Below are 15,425 nucleotides of genomic sequence, written 5' to 3' on the forward strand. Positions count from 1 at the left end.
CAATCATTGAATCCAATATGAACTCTGATTAAATCTCAATTCACGGTGGGATTCCTCCAAAACCAATCCAATCTTCAGTCAAAAAAAATCAAAAAAATAAAAAATCAAATAAAAAATATTAATAGATAATTAAATGAAAATAATCAGATAAAACAAAAAATTAATAGATAAATTAAAAATAATAATAGATAAATTATAATATGTAAATAGATAAATAATAATAAATATATAACTAGATAAATAAAAATATATATATTAACAGAAAAAAAAAGAAAAAAAAAAGAAAAAATAATAATAATAATAAAGATATATATTAATAAATAGTAATAATAAATAAATAAATAATTAATACATAAGATGCAAAGGAATATATATATAATATAAAATAAAAATAAAAAAAATATAAAATACAAAATAAAAGCAAAATTGGGCCTACCCATTTGGACCATGCCCAATTGATCCGGGCCTGGACCAAATTGAGTATCTACAGGTTCTATCATATTTTTTAAATTCTAGTACTTTGAACTTTGGTGAAATTACCAAATCTGAAACTAGACTGAGTTCACTAGCATCAACTGTGCCAAAAATATTTATACCTTCAACAGCTCGCAGCCTTTCTTCCAAGAGATCTAACTTTTGCTATGCCTTTGTATTCTCAGATCACTCAGACGTGCCTTTCTTTAGGTTCTTTTATTTTTTTGGATCATCTAAATCTGGGACCATAATGGTCTCAATATGACTTGCCCCAATATTTAAACCACCATGTCCTTGACTACGTGGTTGAATCGTGAAATGAGGTAAATTAAATTGAGCATGTGGCTGTCTTTTAGGCTGTGTCATTTGTGGATGCATTTGATAAAAGATTTGAGCATAGGATGGAGTAAACCCTGGTGGATACAATGGATCTTTCCTATAATTGGTATTTTCTTGGGCTTGAGGATCTTTCTCAGTAGTTACTTCTTTAGCAACCCATTTTTCTTTGGTCATTTTCCTCATCATGTCCATCATTGCAGCCATTTCTTTTCAAGTCTCTTCTTAAGTCTTAGTCATTTATTCTATCAACTCTTATTAAAACCTAATCATTTGCTCATGTATATCAAATTGACCTTTTTCTATCCTTTTTATTCTAGATGCTTGCTCGCCTTTCATGATTCTTACTTGTGAGTGAGTATTGTAACGATGACGAGTGGTCTGATCTATGTTTTCTTAATGGCCTAATTATCCTTACACCTGATTGAGTTAAAGGAAACTTTTGAGATTTGTTATTTCGAGGTCTCTTTCTTTTAGTTATGATGCATTTTTTTTAAATGAAACACACATATAATGCATGAATGCATGAATACAAAAGATGTGTTTATTATATATCCAATATTTGCAAAAGATTTTAAGTCTAAACTTGAACCACCATATCATAACTTCACATTATTCTTATTAAATACTTCTTTTATTATAATTTTAAAATTTTCAAAAGAACCACCGTACATGCTTGTACTGCTCATAAGCATTCTCTAGAAAATTGGTCAAGCATTAGCTATGCTGTCTTGGGTAAACCTCTCTTTTCACTTGTTTAGCTTCTTGGGCCATGTCTCTTGCTTTGAAGCTAACTTTTCTTATCTATTCTACTAGGTAAGTGGCTTAAAATTCTTTCAACTGATATTCTTCCTTCTAATACTATGCTCTATGTTCAAATTGATTTCGTTCCTCTCTCAAGACTCGAATGGCTTCACGTCGATAATGCATTTTCTATTTCAAGTCATCTACAAGACCTTGTAGTACCTTTTTTTCTTCCATAGATTGACTAAGCTCTTTTTCCTTAGATAATAAATTGAACTGAAGCTGTTCTATATTTTTTTTAGATTTTTCAAGCTCTGTAGTCATTATGGCGATGGACTTATGCCAGCTTTCAGAGATTTTTTCTTGTTCTCTTTCAAACTTTTGAGATTTTGCTTCACTCTTATCAGTCTTGTCTTTTCACTCATTAACTTATGCTAAAGCCTCTTCTTTTCAAACCTCATATTTCTTTCTCTTCTTCAAATTTACATTTCATAATCTTCATATCCTTAGGAATCTTTTCACCATGGGTATCTTTTTGGTAGCATGGTCTGTTTTCTTTATGACCAACTTTGCTTGTGACCCGTTGACTTCTCCATATTAGATATTCAGGTATGACTTTGTTTGTATATTCCCCACGATATACTTTTCTAGTCTATTTCCAATCTCTGATAATCTCTTTTATCTTTCCTAGAAATCTTGATTCCTCAAAAGAGAATTCCAATTCTTGAAGCCCATGAGTCATTGGGACAAATTGCTCTGACCCTAATTGTCGATGAACCAATACTAGAGCATAGCTTATACCTCTTCATGGTCCTAAGAGTGGAACCCATGGCTTGTCACCATACCTATATAACATGGTTTCTCGTGGCATCCATGGACCTTTCCATATAACTTGAGCACTAGTGAGATTTTGCAAAGTCAATACCCATTATTCCTTGATCTTTGATTCTGGCCATTCTACATTGTAGCATTCTTCAATTGGCCTACTTTTATTACTATAAATAGGATGAAATTACCTACAGGATGTTGAAAATGACTTTTTACCCAAATATAGAGTAACTGTACACACATTATAAAGCGGCATCCTCTTCTTTGACAGTGATTCAATGATCTAAAAGTTTCTATCAGTATAGAAGGAACATGATTGATTTTTTTGTTCACCTGCTCGAAAAAGTCAATCACTAATACCTTAATATGCCCCAGGACCTTCGAAAAAATGATTAAGCCATAAATTGCCAAAGCTATCATTTTCATGCCTCATTCATCCTCTAAGTGTTTGATGATGTGATCATGTATGATTTTCCACAAGATGCAATCACTCTTGCCTTTTGTTTGGATATATGAGTTTACATTCTGAGTGGGGACCTCTATCATACAGGCAAGTTTCTTTCGCGATCCATGTTTTTGACCTCGCCAATAGATTTTATCTGGATTGGGGAGATGCAACCATAACAATATAGTATACTTTTCGATTGTCAGGGTCATATCTATTTCGTTGAATATGAAACATCTGTATGCAGGGTCCCAAAATTAAATTAAAGCTTTTATCAACTGATTTTCTGTAGATACCTCAAGCAGCGAAGCAATATGACTATATTTTTTTTTAAAGCCATCTTCTTAGAAGTTGTTACACAGCGCCAGATCTCGACCAACTCAGAGATGTCATTTTGTTGAAGTCCCAATTTGACTTCTTCGAGCAAAATTTCTTATTCAGATTCTTTCAAACAATCTTCCATTCTACTTTGGGCCTCTAATGATAAAGTTATCACCACATTGGTCTGCTCATACATGGTGAGCTTTGAAGCTGAAAACATTATGATAGTGTTTTCAAAGCAAGACTAAAAATCTTCTTACTAATATTGGCATATTGATAAGCACATCCTGTATGCAAGTGTTTATGATGATGTATGATCATGAAATAAAAGGAAAACGAAACAAAATAGGGTTAGTGATCATATTAAAATAAATATTCCTTCATGTGTCCTAATTTAGGGTATAATTTACAAAAATGGATTGGCCCTATCTAAGGTTGGTTTCCTAAGTTTCACTATATACGTGGTTTGGTAATTAACATAGGCTAAAAGGTTCCCAAATTGATCTTTATTGTCGTCCACTCTAGACTAGTAAGGCCCCCGATCCTCACCTATAACGGGCTGCTGACGGAAAGGGTTCAACTTGAGTGAAAGTATTTCGTTAGCCCAAACGGAGGCATTATAACCTCACGAAAGCGTAGATATTCTACTCCCTCCTAAAAAGGAATATTTTTTGGAGCCCGAGTATAGAGCTCATGCATGAATGCAAATGTACACGTGTGTGAGGAAAAGTAATCAATTATTAATAAAATTAACAATATAATTAGCAATAATATAAAATAATAACATATCAAAAAAGAAAAAAAAATCTTAAGATGAGATAAGAAATTAAAATTAAATATCAAAAAGACTATAAAATTAAAATTCGAATGACACATGTATAATTTTTTGGCTTGACTCTCAAGCGTTCACCAGCGGAGTTGCCAAGCTGTCTCAACGATTTTTTTCGTCCGGAGGGACTCGATCGTTGGATTTGGTGAAAATTTTTAGAGTTGCCACCAATCTTTTTATAAGGTGTGATTGGCCACCCAAAATATCATATTTTAGTAAAAATCTTAAAATTAATTAAGAATTACTACAAGAAGTTTAGGTCTACGAAATCAAGGTTAGGTATGGGAGTATGGTTACAAGTGACGAAGGTATTAGCACACTCACGTCGCTCGTTCGAAGAACAATACCAATTAAACATGTGTAATCTTTTAATTTTAATAATACGATTTTTTATTTAAATTTAATTTCTTGAAATTTATTTAAAAATATTTTTTGTAAAATTAGTATTATTATTTTATTATTTTTTTTATATTCTATAAATTTTTCAACGCTTTGGGGAATTTAATATATATATTTAGAAAAATATTTTGAAAAAATTGATCATTCGTAAAATTCTCGAAATCTCGTCATAAAATATTTTATTTATTTATTTTTAAAAAATTAGGAACATTCCGACTTTTGGGTGAGTTCCCAAAATATATTAAACAAATTTTACGATTATCTCGACTTTTCGATGAAATCCTAAAAAATTTTGAGCAAGTTTTAGGATTGTCTCAACTTTTTGACAAGATCCTAAATAAAATCATATTTTTTAATTAAAGGAATTTATTTTTTTATTATGATTATTTAAAAAAAACTTTTTATTATTTATTAATTATTTTATTATAAAAAAATTTAGATTATCCCGACTTACCAAAGAAATCTAAATATTTATATTTTGATTGTATTAAGGAAAATTGAACTCTTTCAATTTTCTAAATATATATTTTTTAAAAAAGATTCAAAATATCAATTTTTTTTATTATTATTTTATAAGATTTTATTTTAAATAAAAAAAACAAAATTATCACAAATTTTTACTATATATTTTTTATTAATTATTATTATAAAACAATAAAATTTTATTCTGGTAAATTTAATCATTTTAACATGTATAAATATTAAAAAAAATTTTAAAATAACAAAAATAATATTTTTAAAAAAATCAAAAAATCCAAAAAAAAAAATTTTTTTACCTAAATCGGACCGGTCAACGGTCCAATCAATGCGCGATTCGGTTTGGTGGTTCAGTCACGTTTAGTGATTCGATCGCGTTCAGCGATTCGGTTCTGGTTCAGTCGGACCGATTAGAAGCTGATGCAAATGTAGGTCAACGGGTCGGGTGTGCGGACCCCGGGTTGAGTCACAGGTTGACACGCGGATCTTCTGGGTTTAAAACAGCGTCATTTTGGCTTTGGAGTTTTCTATAAAAGTCAAAAAAAAATTTCCTCATTTTCTTTTTTTCCCTCTCTCTCTACACTTTTACAGCCTCTCTCTCTAGTCAATTGGTCGGTTGGTCAAGCCGCCGTCGTCACCGCTCCAACCATCGTCGGTGGTCGTTGATCGATCGTCAAAAAATACCCAAAAATACCAAAATGTTTCTCTCAATCCCCTCTTGCCAGATTTGAGCTTGGTTTTACCTGAAAGTATCCCAAATGACCTAGATTGACTTTCAAAGCTTCGGCCAAACTTTTTTTTTATTATTATTTTTGACTTTTGATTTTTTTATTGACTTTCCCTCTTTTTTGTTTGTAGGAAGCTCTGGGCGCTAGGTTTCTCCTTGCGGGGAGGACTATGTTGATTGATTTTTTTTATTTTTTTGGCTGAAAACTTTTTTTTTGGGCAAGGTCTCCTCTCTTTTGTTAGGTTCGACCATGAGCTCTATTTATAGAACTCCAGTCGTGCCTTGTGCCACAGGGCTCGACATGTGCTGCAAGTACGAGCTCCGCACCCCTTTAATTTTTTTTTCTCTTATTGGGTAGTAGGGCACACTGATTAGGATAGCCAGGATAAAAATTTGTTGGGTATGGGAGAGGGATAGGTTATGGTGGGTAGGACATGGTGGCAATGGTGCCGGGGAAGGCACCATGCCATCCCCTTTTTTTTTGTATTTTGTATTTTTTTGTATTTTATATTTTTGGTATTTTATATTTTTTGTATTATGTATTTTTGTTTAATTTAATAAAAATAATAATAATAAAAGCTAGGCTGAGCTTAAAAAAAATAAAATAGGCTTCGAACCTAATTAAAATCAGATTTTGGGCCCAATCGAATTGAAATCTGGCCTGAAGCCCAATTGAATTAAAATCGGGCCCTGAAGCCTAATTGAATTGAAATCAGGTCTTGACCCGATAGCTCAAGAATTAAAATTCGATAACTAAAACTTAATTAAAATCCGGACAAATTTGATGTCTATAGGTATTTTTAAGTCTAATTGCTAAATTGGTCATTTTTTTTGTTAGTAAACAATTTGAAATATATTTTATTTTTAAATCAATTTGACATATCAAATCGACTTGATATATATAATGTTATATCAATTCGATTATATCATTATTCTATTTTATAGAGCTACTATCTTTCATTTATAAAAGGAGTCATTCGATTTTTATCTATCTAATTTTATATTTTATATTTTCTCTATTTTTTACTCTAATTTTGATCTTTAACAGTCAACTTCTAACCTAAGTATTAAAATACAAACGTAAAAAATACCTTATACTTTTGCCCTTAACCGCTCTATTTTTCTATCGTGACTTCAAGAGTTTGACTCTCAGCTCCAAAATCGGCACCAACAATAAGTACACATTTTGGTGAAGCCTAAGGCTGAAGCTATTTATCATATTTTTCTGCCCCTAATGGGGGAAGAGCAAATCGGTGACTGAAAAATTAGGTAATGAAGAGTCAAATTTCACTAGGGGAGGCAAATATCAATCAAAAACGTAGAAATTCCTCCAACAGCAGTCTTAATTTCCACTTTGTGTGAATGATTCTACGATTCTTCGCATCCCAACAACAAAAACAAATGAAAAGATTGTCAAGCAAATGAAACTTAGAATAAATTTACGCTATACTTTTTTAGTGGAAAACGAACTAGAACAAAAAGTTAAAGACCATGGTCCATGGATGAAATTTACTCAATTAATTGTAGTCTTGTTAATTATATTATTTTGATTTTTAGCACTCAAGAATTGTTTCATATGAAAATTCTCTGTAATCAAATAAAGTTTCAAATTTTAACAAATTTTCTTTCAGAAAATGGTGATCATCTAGAATCTATATTAGTCAACTGAAAAGATAAAAGGAAAAATCAATATGGAATTGGAATTGTCAAGTTTCAGTCTTGAAACGACAAGGGTAATCCCTTAAACGTATCAGGGAAAATTTTCCTATAAATTCAGGCACCCAGGACTCATTTTTAGGCAACAAAAACCGCAGAAAGGAAAAAAATGGAGAAATTGAGCCTATGCGTTCTGTTGTTAGCTTGTGTGGTGGCTTCTGCTGCTGCCCAAAGTGCTTCCAAGTGAGAGCTAGTTACCATCTTTTACAATCCTGAACAGAATAACTGGGACTTGACTGCTGTAACTGCTTTCTGCGCTACATGGGACGCCAATAGGCCTTTGGAATGGCGCCGGAGATATGGATGGACCGCCTTCTGTGGTCCAGTTGGTCATCAAGGGCAAGCTGCTTGTGGCAGGTGCTTAATTATTTTTTATTTATTAGAAACGAAATATTCAAAGAAAATTGGAGAATTCACTTCAAGGCAGTGACCACGCAAGTTCATTATACTTTGCTATGATAAAATTAATTTTGTTTTTCTTGTTTGTGCAGGTGATCAACACTGAGACTGGAACTTCCGCAACAGTGAGAATCGTCGATCAATGCAGCAACGGAGGTCTAGATTTGGACATCAATGTGTTTAGACAACTCGACACTAATGGGAATGGCTATGCACGAGGGCACCTTATTGTGAACTATGCCTTTGTAGATTGTGGTGACTAAACCACTTGCCCTATGCCCAATAATTTTTAAGTTGTTACAGAAGATCAGTTTCCACTGGCTCACGAATAAATGATCTGTAAGAAAATCACCCCTAAATAAATTGATACTGGAATAATCAAAGTACGTACGTACGATACTTGCTGCTTGTAAGCTCACTACCAAATGAGCATCAGCTTCCTTCTGGTCTACATATATGTTTCTTTTTATCCTATGTTTTGAATCCCAAACACTGAATCTAAGTCACTGTCAAGGTGAAAATCTGTTTATGAATCAGCCAATGAAATAAAAAGTCAAAAAATTTGTGATAATTTTGCAAGTGTAATTAATTATATATTATGAATAACTTATTGGCATTTGTAAAATACACGAGGGAATCCTGACAGCAACGCTGTAGTCCATCTGCTAACTGATAATGGCAAATCATAATTCACTTAAGCCAAAAGAAGGCCACATGAAAACTTATGAAATTGGCTATAAACACCACAGTAGATGCCATGGTCAGGGAGGAAATTTTATTGCAAATTGGCATATTGCTTTTGACCAATTTGTTTGGCAAGAATGCCTTAAAAGATGATCAATTTCGCATTTGAAAAATTTTGTGGCGGAATCCTGACAGCCTTAATGTGAATCATATGGCTTGATAATTGACATTGTCAAATTCTGACCTCCATATAAATTGACCAATTGCCTAAGCAGTCTCTATGGTTGGTTTAAAAACAAAGAAGGAAAAGCTTTTCCTGATCCATTTAATTAGGCTGAACCACTTTATTTTCTACATTAGATGAAGCCAAACAACAACAGTAGTTTAATTCTTCAGCATTTCCTTTCACGGCAACTTTTTATTTTTAGTCTCTTACTTCCATGTGTTTTGCACTAATGCTTTTTACATGATAATGGGATCGATACCTTCAATCGACCGAATGAACTTTTAATTCAATCATCAAAAACATGTTTATACCTGTTAATGAGGTAAGCTAATTATTTACCTGTTTAAACAATGAAGATTAATCTTACTGTACATAAATTTGATAATTGCACAATTTTAATCATCTCAACTTTTTTATTACAAAAAATATTGTAACTTGAAATAAAAAAATAATTACGGATGTTAAATTTTAAATTTTAAATTTACTTAATATTTATATTATTTTTTGAAAGTGATTATATAAATTATTTGAATTAAATTTTAAATTTTTAATTATAATATTCATTCATGTGGATTTCATAATTTAGAATTATATGAAAGGTAAAGATTTGATAATTTCATACTGACCTTTCTAAACTTTCTCATTCATCCAAAAGATTTTGAACTGTCGTTTGGGTCGAAGGCCCTAGTTATCGGCCAGACTTTATGACCATGCACAAACTGTTCTATGATGACACATTTTCGGCAGCTCATTTTGACTCGCTTCCATCCATCACGCTTATCTATACATTGGGGTAATTGCTGTAAAAGGACAAATGTAATAAATGCCATTCGGCAACCGCTTCCTATAAATTCGAGCACCCATGAGCTGCCTTGTATAATGAAAAAACAGTTTCTAAAATTATCGGGGGGAAGACGACAAATTTTGGATTTATGCTTGTGCATTTGATGATAACGTTGTATTCAAAGAAGAAAAAAAAATTGATTTTTCGTTATTCATGTTTTGTATGTAAGATTAAATGTAGTTCATTATCTTTAATTATTATTTTAGAAAGAGGTATAATGATGTCATCAATATATCTTATTAAATCACTTAATAATAAAAAAATATTATCTAATCATATCAAAATAAATAATTTTTTGAATTCAATTTAATGAAGATAAACTAAAAATATTGAAAAAGAAAAAAAAGGTAAAAAAGAAGATTAGTTGTTAGAATTTATTAAAAAATTTAAAAAATAATATATTATAAAAAAGTTGTTGAAGTAAAATAATAAAAATTAATTATTTTTAGATATAAAAAAACAAATATTTGTATTAGAATTGAAGATGAAGAAAAAGGGAAAGCCGCCACTTTGATATCATGATAAAAATTTATTAAAAATAAATATTTTTTTTATATCTCATTTAAGGTTATGATATGTATATTTATATCATGAGAGATGATAAATAAATTTAAATATAATTAAATGTATAATTATTAACAATATATTATAATAAGGGTAATCCAATAGTTTTATCAGGGAATCTTTCCCTACAAATTTGAGCTCCCTGGAAACGATCTGAAGCAAACAAGTTGAAGTATTCACAGAAAAAAATGAAGAGACTAAGCATTGTGTTGTTGGCCTGCGTGGCGGTATCCGCCGCTGCACAAAGTGCTTCTGGCGTGATAGCTTATTGGACTGACTACAATGTTACAAACAATAACTAGGACTATAATGCCGCACATGTTTCCTGAGCCGCTGTGGATGGCGATAAGCCCTTGGATTGGCGCAGCAAATATGGATGGACCGGTTAATGTGCATCAGTTGGTCCTCGAGGTGAAGAGGCTTGCGGCTTGTGCTTTAGTGTAAGGAACATTTCCTAGTTCTTAATTAGTATTTTTTTTTCTGTCCATCTATTGAATGTAAAATGAAATTAAATTCTGAGTTATAATATAAAAACAATTACTTAATTCTCATCACGTCATACATGCATACATGATGTGCAGGTGATCAACACTGAAACTGGAGATAAAGAAACGGTGAGAATCGTTGATGCATGCGGCAGTGGTGGCCTAGAGTTGGACCTGGAGACAGCTTTTAGACCGATCGACAGCAATGGGAACGGCTATATACAAGGGCACCTTGTTGTGGACTTCGAGTTTGTGGATTGTGATGCCGTACCACCACCACCGGCAGGTCCAAGTGAGTCTAACGTGACAGCTTATTGGACTGACTACAATGTTACGAACAACAACTGGGACTATCATGCCGCGAAAGTGTCCTGTGCTGCGGTGGATGGCGATTAGCCCTTGGAGTGGCGCAGCAAGTATGGATGGACCGGCTTCTGTGGAAACGTTGGTCCTCAAGGGGAAGACGCTTGTGGCTTGTTTTTAAAGGTAAGGAATACATTTTCTCTAGCTCTTACTGATTATTAATCTATCCCCATATTGAATAAATAAATTGAATGCTTTGAAGGAAAATTAGAGACTTAAGCTCGTGGGATTCATTGCAATTTTGAGCAATACACATAATTTCATGTATATATAGTTTAATTAATCTTGGCTCTGTCACTGTACTTGCAGGTAACCAACACAGCCACGAAAGCTGAGTAAATAGTGAGAATCGTTGATGCATACGGCAGTGGTGGCCTGGAGTAGGACGTCGAAACTGCGTTTAGGCCAATTAACACCGATGGAAACAGCTATATACAAGGGCATCTTACTCTGGACTATGAATTTGTGGATTGTGGCGATTCCAGCCAAGGGAATAAAGTTCTTGTCTATTCCCAGTAACTTCTCGAGTTACAGACGATTGATTGCCACTTAACTAATTTGTCATGAATAAATCTGAAGAACCATGTGTTATGTAATAAACATGTTAGTGGGATGAAAGTTTTTGCTGTTTGTAAGATCAAATATTCAAGTGGGATTGTGTACTGTGCTTAAGTCTCAATCAATGTTTTGATAAAAAAATATATTATTAACATAAAATTATTTGGGATATACAAGTGAAGGGTTTAGATTTCAGATAAATTTACTACATCACAAGTTAAATTTAAATGTCAACTCCAACGAATTTTATTCACTATCAAATTTTTTTATGAAATTTTTTTAATCACAATCATAATAATTTTTAATATTGTTTTTAATCTCATCAAAATCAATCTTACTGTTCATTTAAATGGACTCCAAGTATACATTTTGGTGAAGCCATAGGCATATTACAACTTTATCAAGGCTGAAGCTATTCGTCATATTTTTCAGCCGCTAATGGGGGAAGAGCAAATCGGTGACTGAAAATTTGAGTAATGAAGAGTCAAATTTCACTAGGGGCGGCAAATATCAATCAAAAAGCGTAAAAAATTCCTGCAACATCAGTCTTAATTTCCACTTTGTGTGAATGATTCTACGATTCTTCGCATCCCAACAACAAAAACAAATGAAAAGATTGTCACGCAAATGAAACTTAGACTAAATTTACTCTATATTTGTTTAGTGGAAAACGAAACTAGAATAAAAGGTTAAAGACCATGGTCTATGGATAAAATTTTCTCAATTAATTGCGGTCTATGGATGAAATTTACTCAATTAATTGCGGTCTTGTTGTGATTAACTTATTGGCATTTGTAAAATACACGAGGGAATCCTGACAGCAACGCTGTAGTCCATCTGCAAACTGATAATGGCAAATCCTAATCACTTAAGCCAAAAGAAGGCCACATGAAAACTTATGAAATTAGCTATAAACACCACAGTAGATGCCATAGTCATGGAGGAAATTTTAGTGTAAATTGGCATATTGCTTTTGACCAATATGTTCTTGTTCGGCATAAACGCATTAAAAGATTATCAATTTCGCATTTGAAAAATTCTGCCAGAATCCTGACAGCATTAATGTGAATCATGGGTTGGTAATTGACATTGTCAAATTCTGACCAGAATATAAATTGACCAATTGCATAAGAAGTCTCTATGGTAGGTTTAAAAACAGTAATGAAAAGCTTTTCCTGATCCATTAATTAGGCTGAACCACTTTATTTTCTACATTAGATGAAGCCAAACAATAACAGTAGTTTAATTCTTCAGCATTTCCTTTCACGGCAAGTTTTTATTGTTAGTCTCTTATTTTCATGTGCTTTGCACTAACGCTTTTTGTATGATTCTGGGATCGATACCTTCAATCGATCGAATGAACTTTAATTCAATCATCAAAACAGGTTTATACCCGTTAATGAGTTGAGATCATTATTTACCTGTTTAAATAATGAAGATTAATCCTAATGCACGTAAATTTGATAATTGCAGAATTTTTTTTTTTTTTAATACAAAAGAGATTGTAACTTGAGATAAAAAAATTTTAAGTGTTAAAATTTAAAATTATTTAATTTTTTTAAAAAATGATTAAATAAATTAATTAAATTATACTCTATATTTTCAATTACAATATTCATTCACGTGGAATTCATAATTTAAAATTACATGAAAGGTAAAGATTTGATAATTTCATAATGACCTTTCTAAACTTTCTCGTTCATCCAAAAGATTTAGAACTGTCGTTTATGTCCAAGGCCCTAACAATCGGCCAGACTTTATGACCATAAAGGCAGAAAATGTGATATGATGACACATTTTCAGCAGCCCATTTTGACTCTCTTTTATCCATTATGCTTATCTATACATTTGAGGAAAACTTGTAATGTTACGCACACGCATATAAACTCTTTTTTTCAAGGTCTGATCTAAAAAATCTTTGAGCCAAGATAGCTTGAATCAATCTCCACCCAAGGACAAATGTAATAAATGCCATTTGGCAACCGCTTCCTATAAATTCAAGCACCCTTGAGCTGCCTTATGCAATGAAAAATTACACAAAAAATGGGTAACCTAAGCCTTTGCCTAATTTTCTTGCTTTGCTTATTAGCTAGTGCGGCTGCCCAACAATGTGGGCGGCAAGCCGGTGGCCGGACTTGTGCCAACAACCTTTGTTGCAGCCAGTATGGTTACTGCGGTAATACAGATGATTATTGTTCACCTTCTAAAAGTTGTCAAAGTAACTGTTGGCCTAGTGGTGGTGGTGGTGGTGGTGGTGGTGGTGGTGGTGAAAGTGCCTCCAATGTTAGAGCTACTTACCATTTCTACAACCCCTCACAACATGGATGGGACCTAAATGCTGTAAGTGCTTATTGCTCAACATGGGATGCAAACAAGCCATTGGAATGGCGCCAGAAGTATGGATGGACCGCCTTCTGCGGACCAGTTGGACCTCGTGGCCAAGCATCTTGTGGAAGATGCTTAAGGGTACGTTTCGATTTTTACTTTCATCAGCTGAATTACATTTTCTTGTTGAAATTAGGAACAACTATGTAGGGGAAAAGAATTTTTTGAAGAGCTTGATAAAGGCTTAGCAGTTTGGATACTAAAGCTATCTGTTGGTTGTGATGAGCAGGTGACAAATAGAGCTACAAGATCTCAAGCAACAGTCAGAATTGTAGATCAGTGCAGCAATGGAGGCCTAGATTTAGATGTAGCCGTGTTCCGGCAGATTGACACTGATGGAAGAGGCAACGCGCAAGGCCACCTTATGGTGGATTACCAGTTTGTCAACTGTTAAGATTGAAGCACTCCAAGCATATTCTATGATGTAATAATAAGAGAATTTCCTCTCATAAATCAAGCTACTTAAGTCAAGAAATAAATCAATATATGTTCTTATTGGATGAGGGAAAAAAATAAAGAATTGTGGAATGCCAAATCAACATCTCCCAAATCAATCTTAGTGAGAATAATTGCATGAAAATGGTGATTTTGGCTAGTATTAAATTTAGCTTTTTCCTTATAAGAAAATCATAATTTGAATATAAAAGAAGGCTTAACACTAGATATTTTTATATGCAAATACAAGTATAAAAGTAAGCATACTAAAATATTACTCATTCGATATTAATTCCATTAATTTTATCTTAATAGATGCAGTAACATGCACATTTATTATTTGAAATTAATGATAAAAAAAATCATAATCTGAATGTTAAAAAACTTAACACTTTATAATTTTAGATGCAAATTATTAATTGTTCATTTATTGTTTGAAATGAATAGTAAAATAGTCAATTGATTCAATTACGATTTTTCAATTTCTAAACAGAAACAGCCAAATCCCCTGCATCCATTGGTAAGGTAAGAATTGTTGGCCAGTGCAAAAATGGAGTCCTAAACACCTATCTTACTTAGCCAAAAATAATAATAATAATAAAAGGCAATAATTCTATGCTTTTTTTTTCTTTCCACAAGCTTTAATTTTCTAATACAAGATGCATGTATCTTACCATAAGATTGAGTACATTGAACATAGTAAAAATTTTGACAATAATTAAATAATTGAATTTTTTAAAAATATGTGTTAATCTTTTGACTTCGCTTATAAAACTAAAAAAATTTCCATAAACCAAGCAAAATAATCATGACTAGTTCATGATATTCTTCCACTTTGTAGTGATAATTGGTTGAAAGTAATCCGTTAGAGAAGATAAAATAGTTGGTAGATCACCATTAATACCCATTACTTTCTGCCTACAAAGTCAACAGTCCCTATGAAAACCAAACATTCAGAGGAAATTAATGGGTAAACTAGGCTCCCTCATATTTTTTATACCTTTGAATCAAAATACTAAAGATAAGTTTTATAGATTTATGTTGATGAGATTTATTATGGTGAGATTAAAAATAATAATTATATATTATTATTATGATTAAAAAATTATAATAAAAAATTTATATTAATTTAATTTTATTAAAATTAATATTTAAATTTTATTAATGATATAATAAATTTAATTAC

At 32.2% G+C, this 15,425-nt stretch overlaps 1 protein-coding gene and 2 pseudogenes across 2 annotated transcripts; all 3 read left to right on the forward strand.

The window, feature by feature from the left end:
• The first annotated feature begins 7,184 nt into the window (after positions 1-7,184).
• LOC111294299 (pathogenesis-related protein PR-4-like) lies at positions 7,185-8,159 on the forward strand (annotated as a pseudogene).
• A 2,163-nt stretch (positions 8,160-10,322) lies between these two features.
• On the forward strand, positions 10,323-11,577 carry LOC111294614 (wound-induced protein WIN2-like; annotated as a pseudogene). Its single transcript, XR_016327271.1, has 3 exons — positions 10,323-10,453; positions 10,558-10,984; positions 11,171-11,577. The product of XR_016327271.1 is annotated as a wound-induced protein WIN2-like (transcript).
• Positions 11,578-13,442: 1,865 nt separating this feature from the next.
• Positions 13,443-14,384, forward strand: LOC111294224 (hevein-like preproprotein). Its single transcript, XM_022887459.2, has 2 exons — positions 13,443-13,885; positions 14,034-14,384. The coding sequence occupies exons 1-2, from the start codon at positions 13,463-13,465 to the stop codon at positions 14,196-14,198; spliced, it is 588 nt and encodes a 195-aa protein (XP_022743194.2). The 5' UTR covers positions 13,443-13,462; the 3' UTR covers positions 14,199-14,384.
• The last annotated feature ends 1,041 nt before the right edge of the window (positions 14,385-15,425 follow it).

The sequence above is a fragment of the Durio zibethinus genome, chromosome 14, assembly GCF_047325235.1.
Source record: "Durio zibethinus cultivar Kanyao isolate XHJ-2024 chromosome 14, ASM4732523v1, whole genome shotgun sequence".
Classification (NCBI taxonomy): domain Eukaryota; kingdom Viridiplantae; phylum Streptophyta; class Magnoliopsida; order Malvales; family Malvaceae; genus Durio; species Durio zibethinus.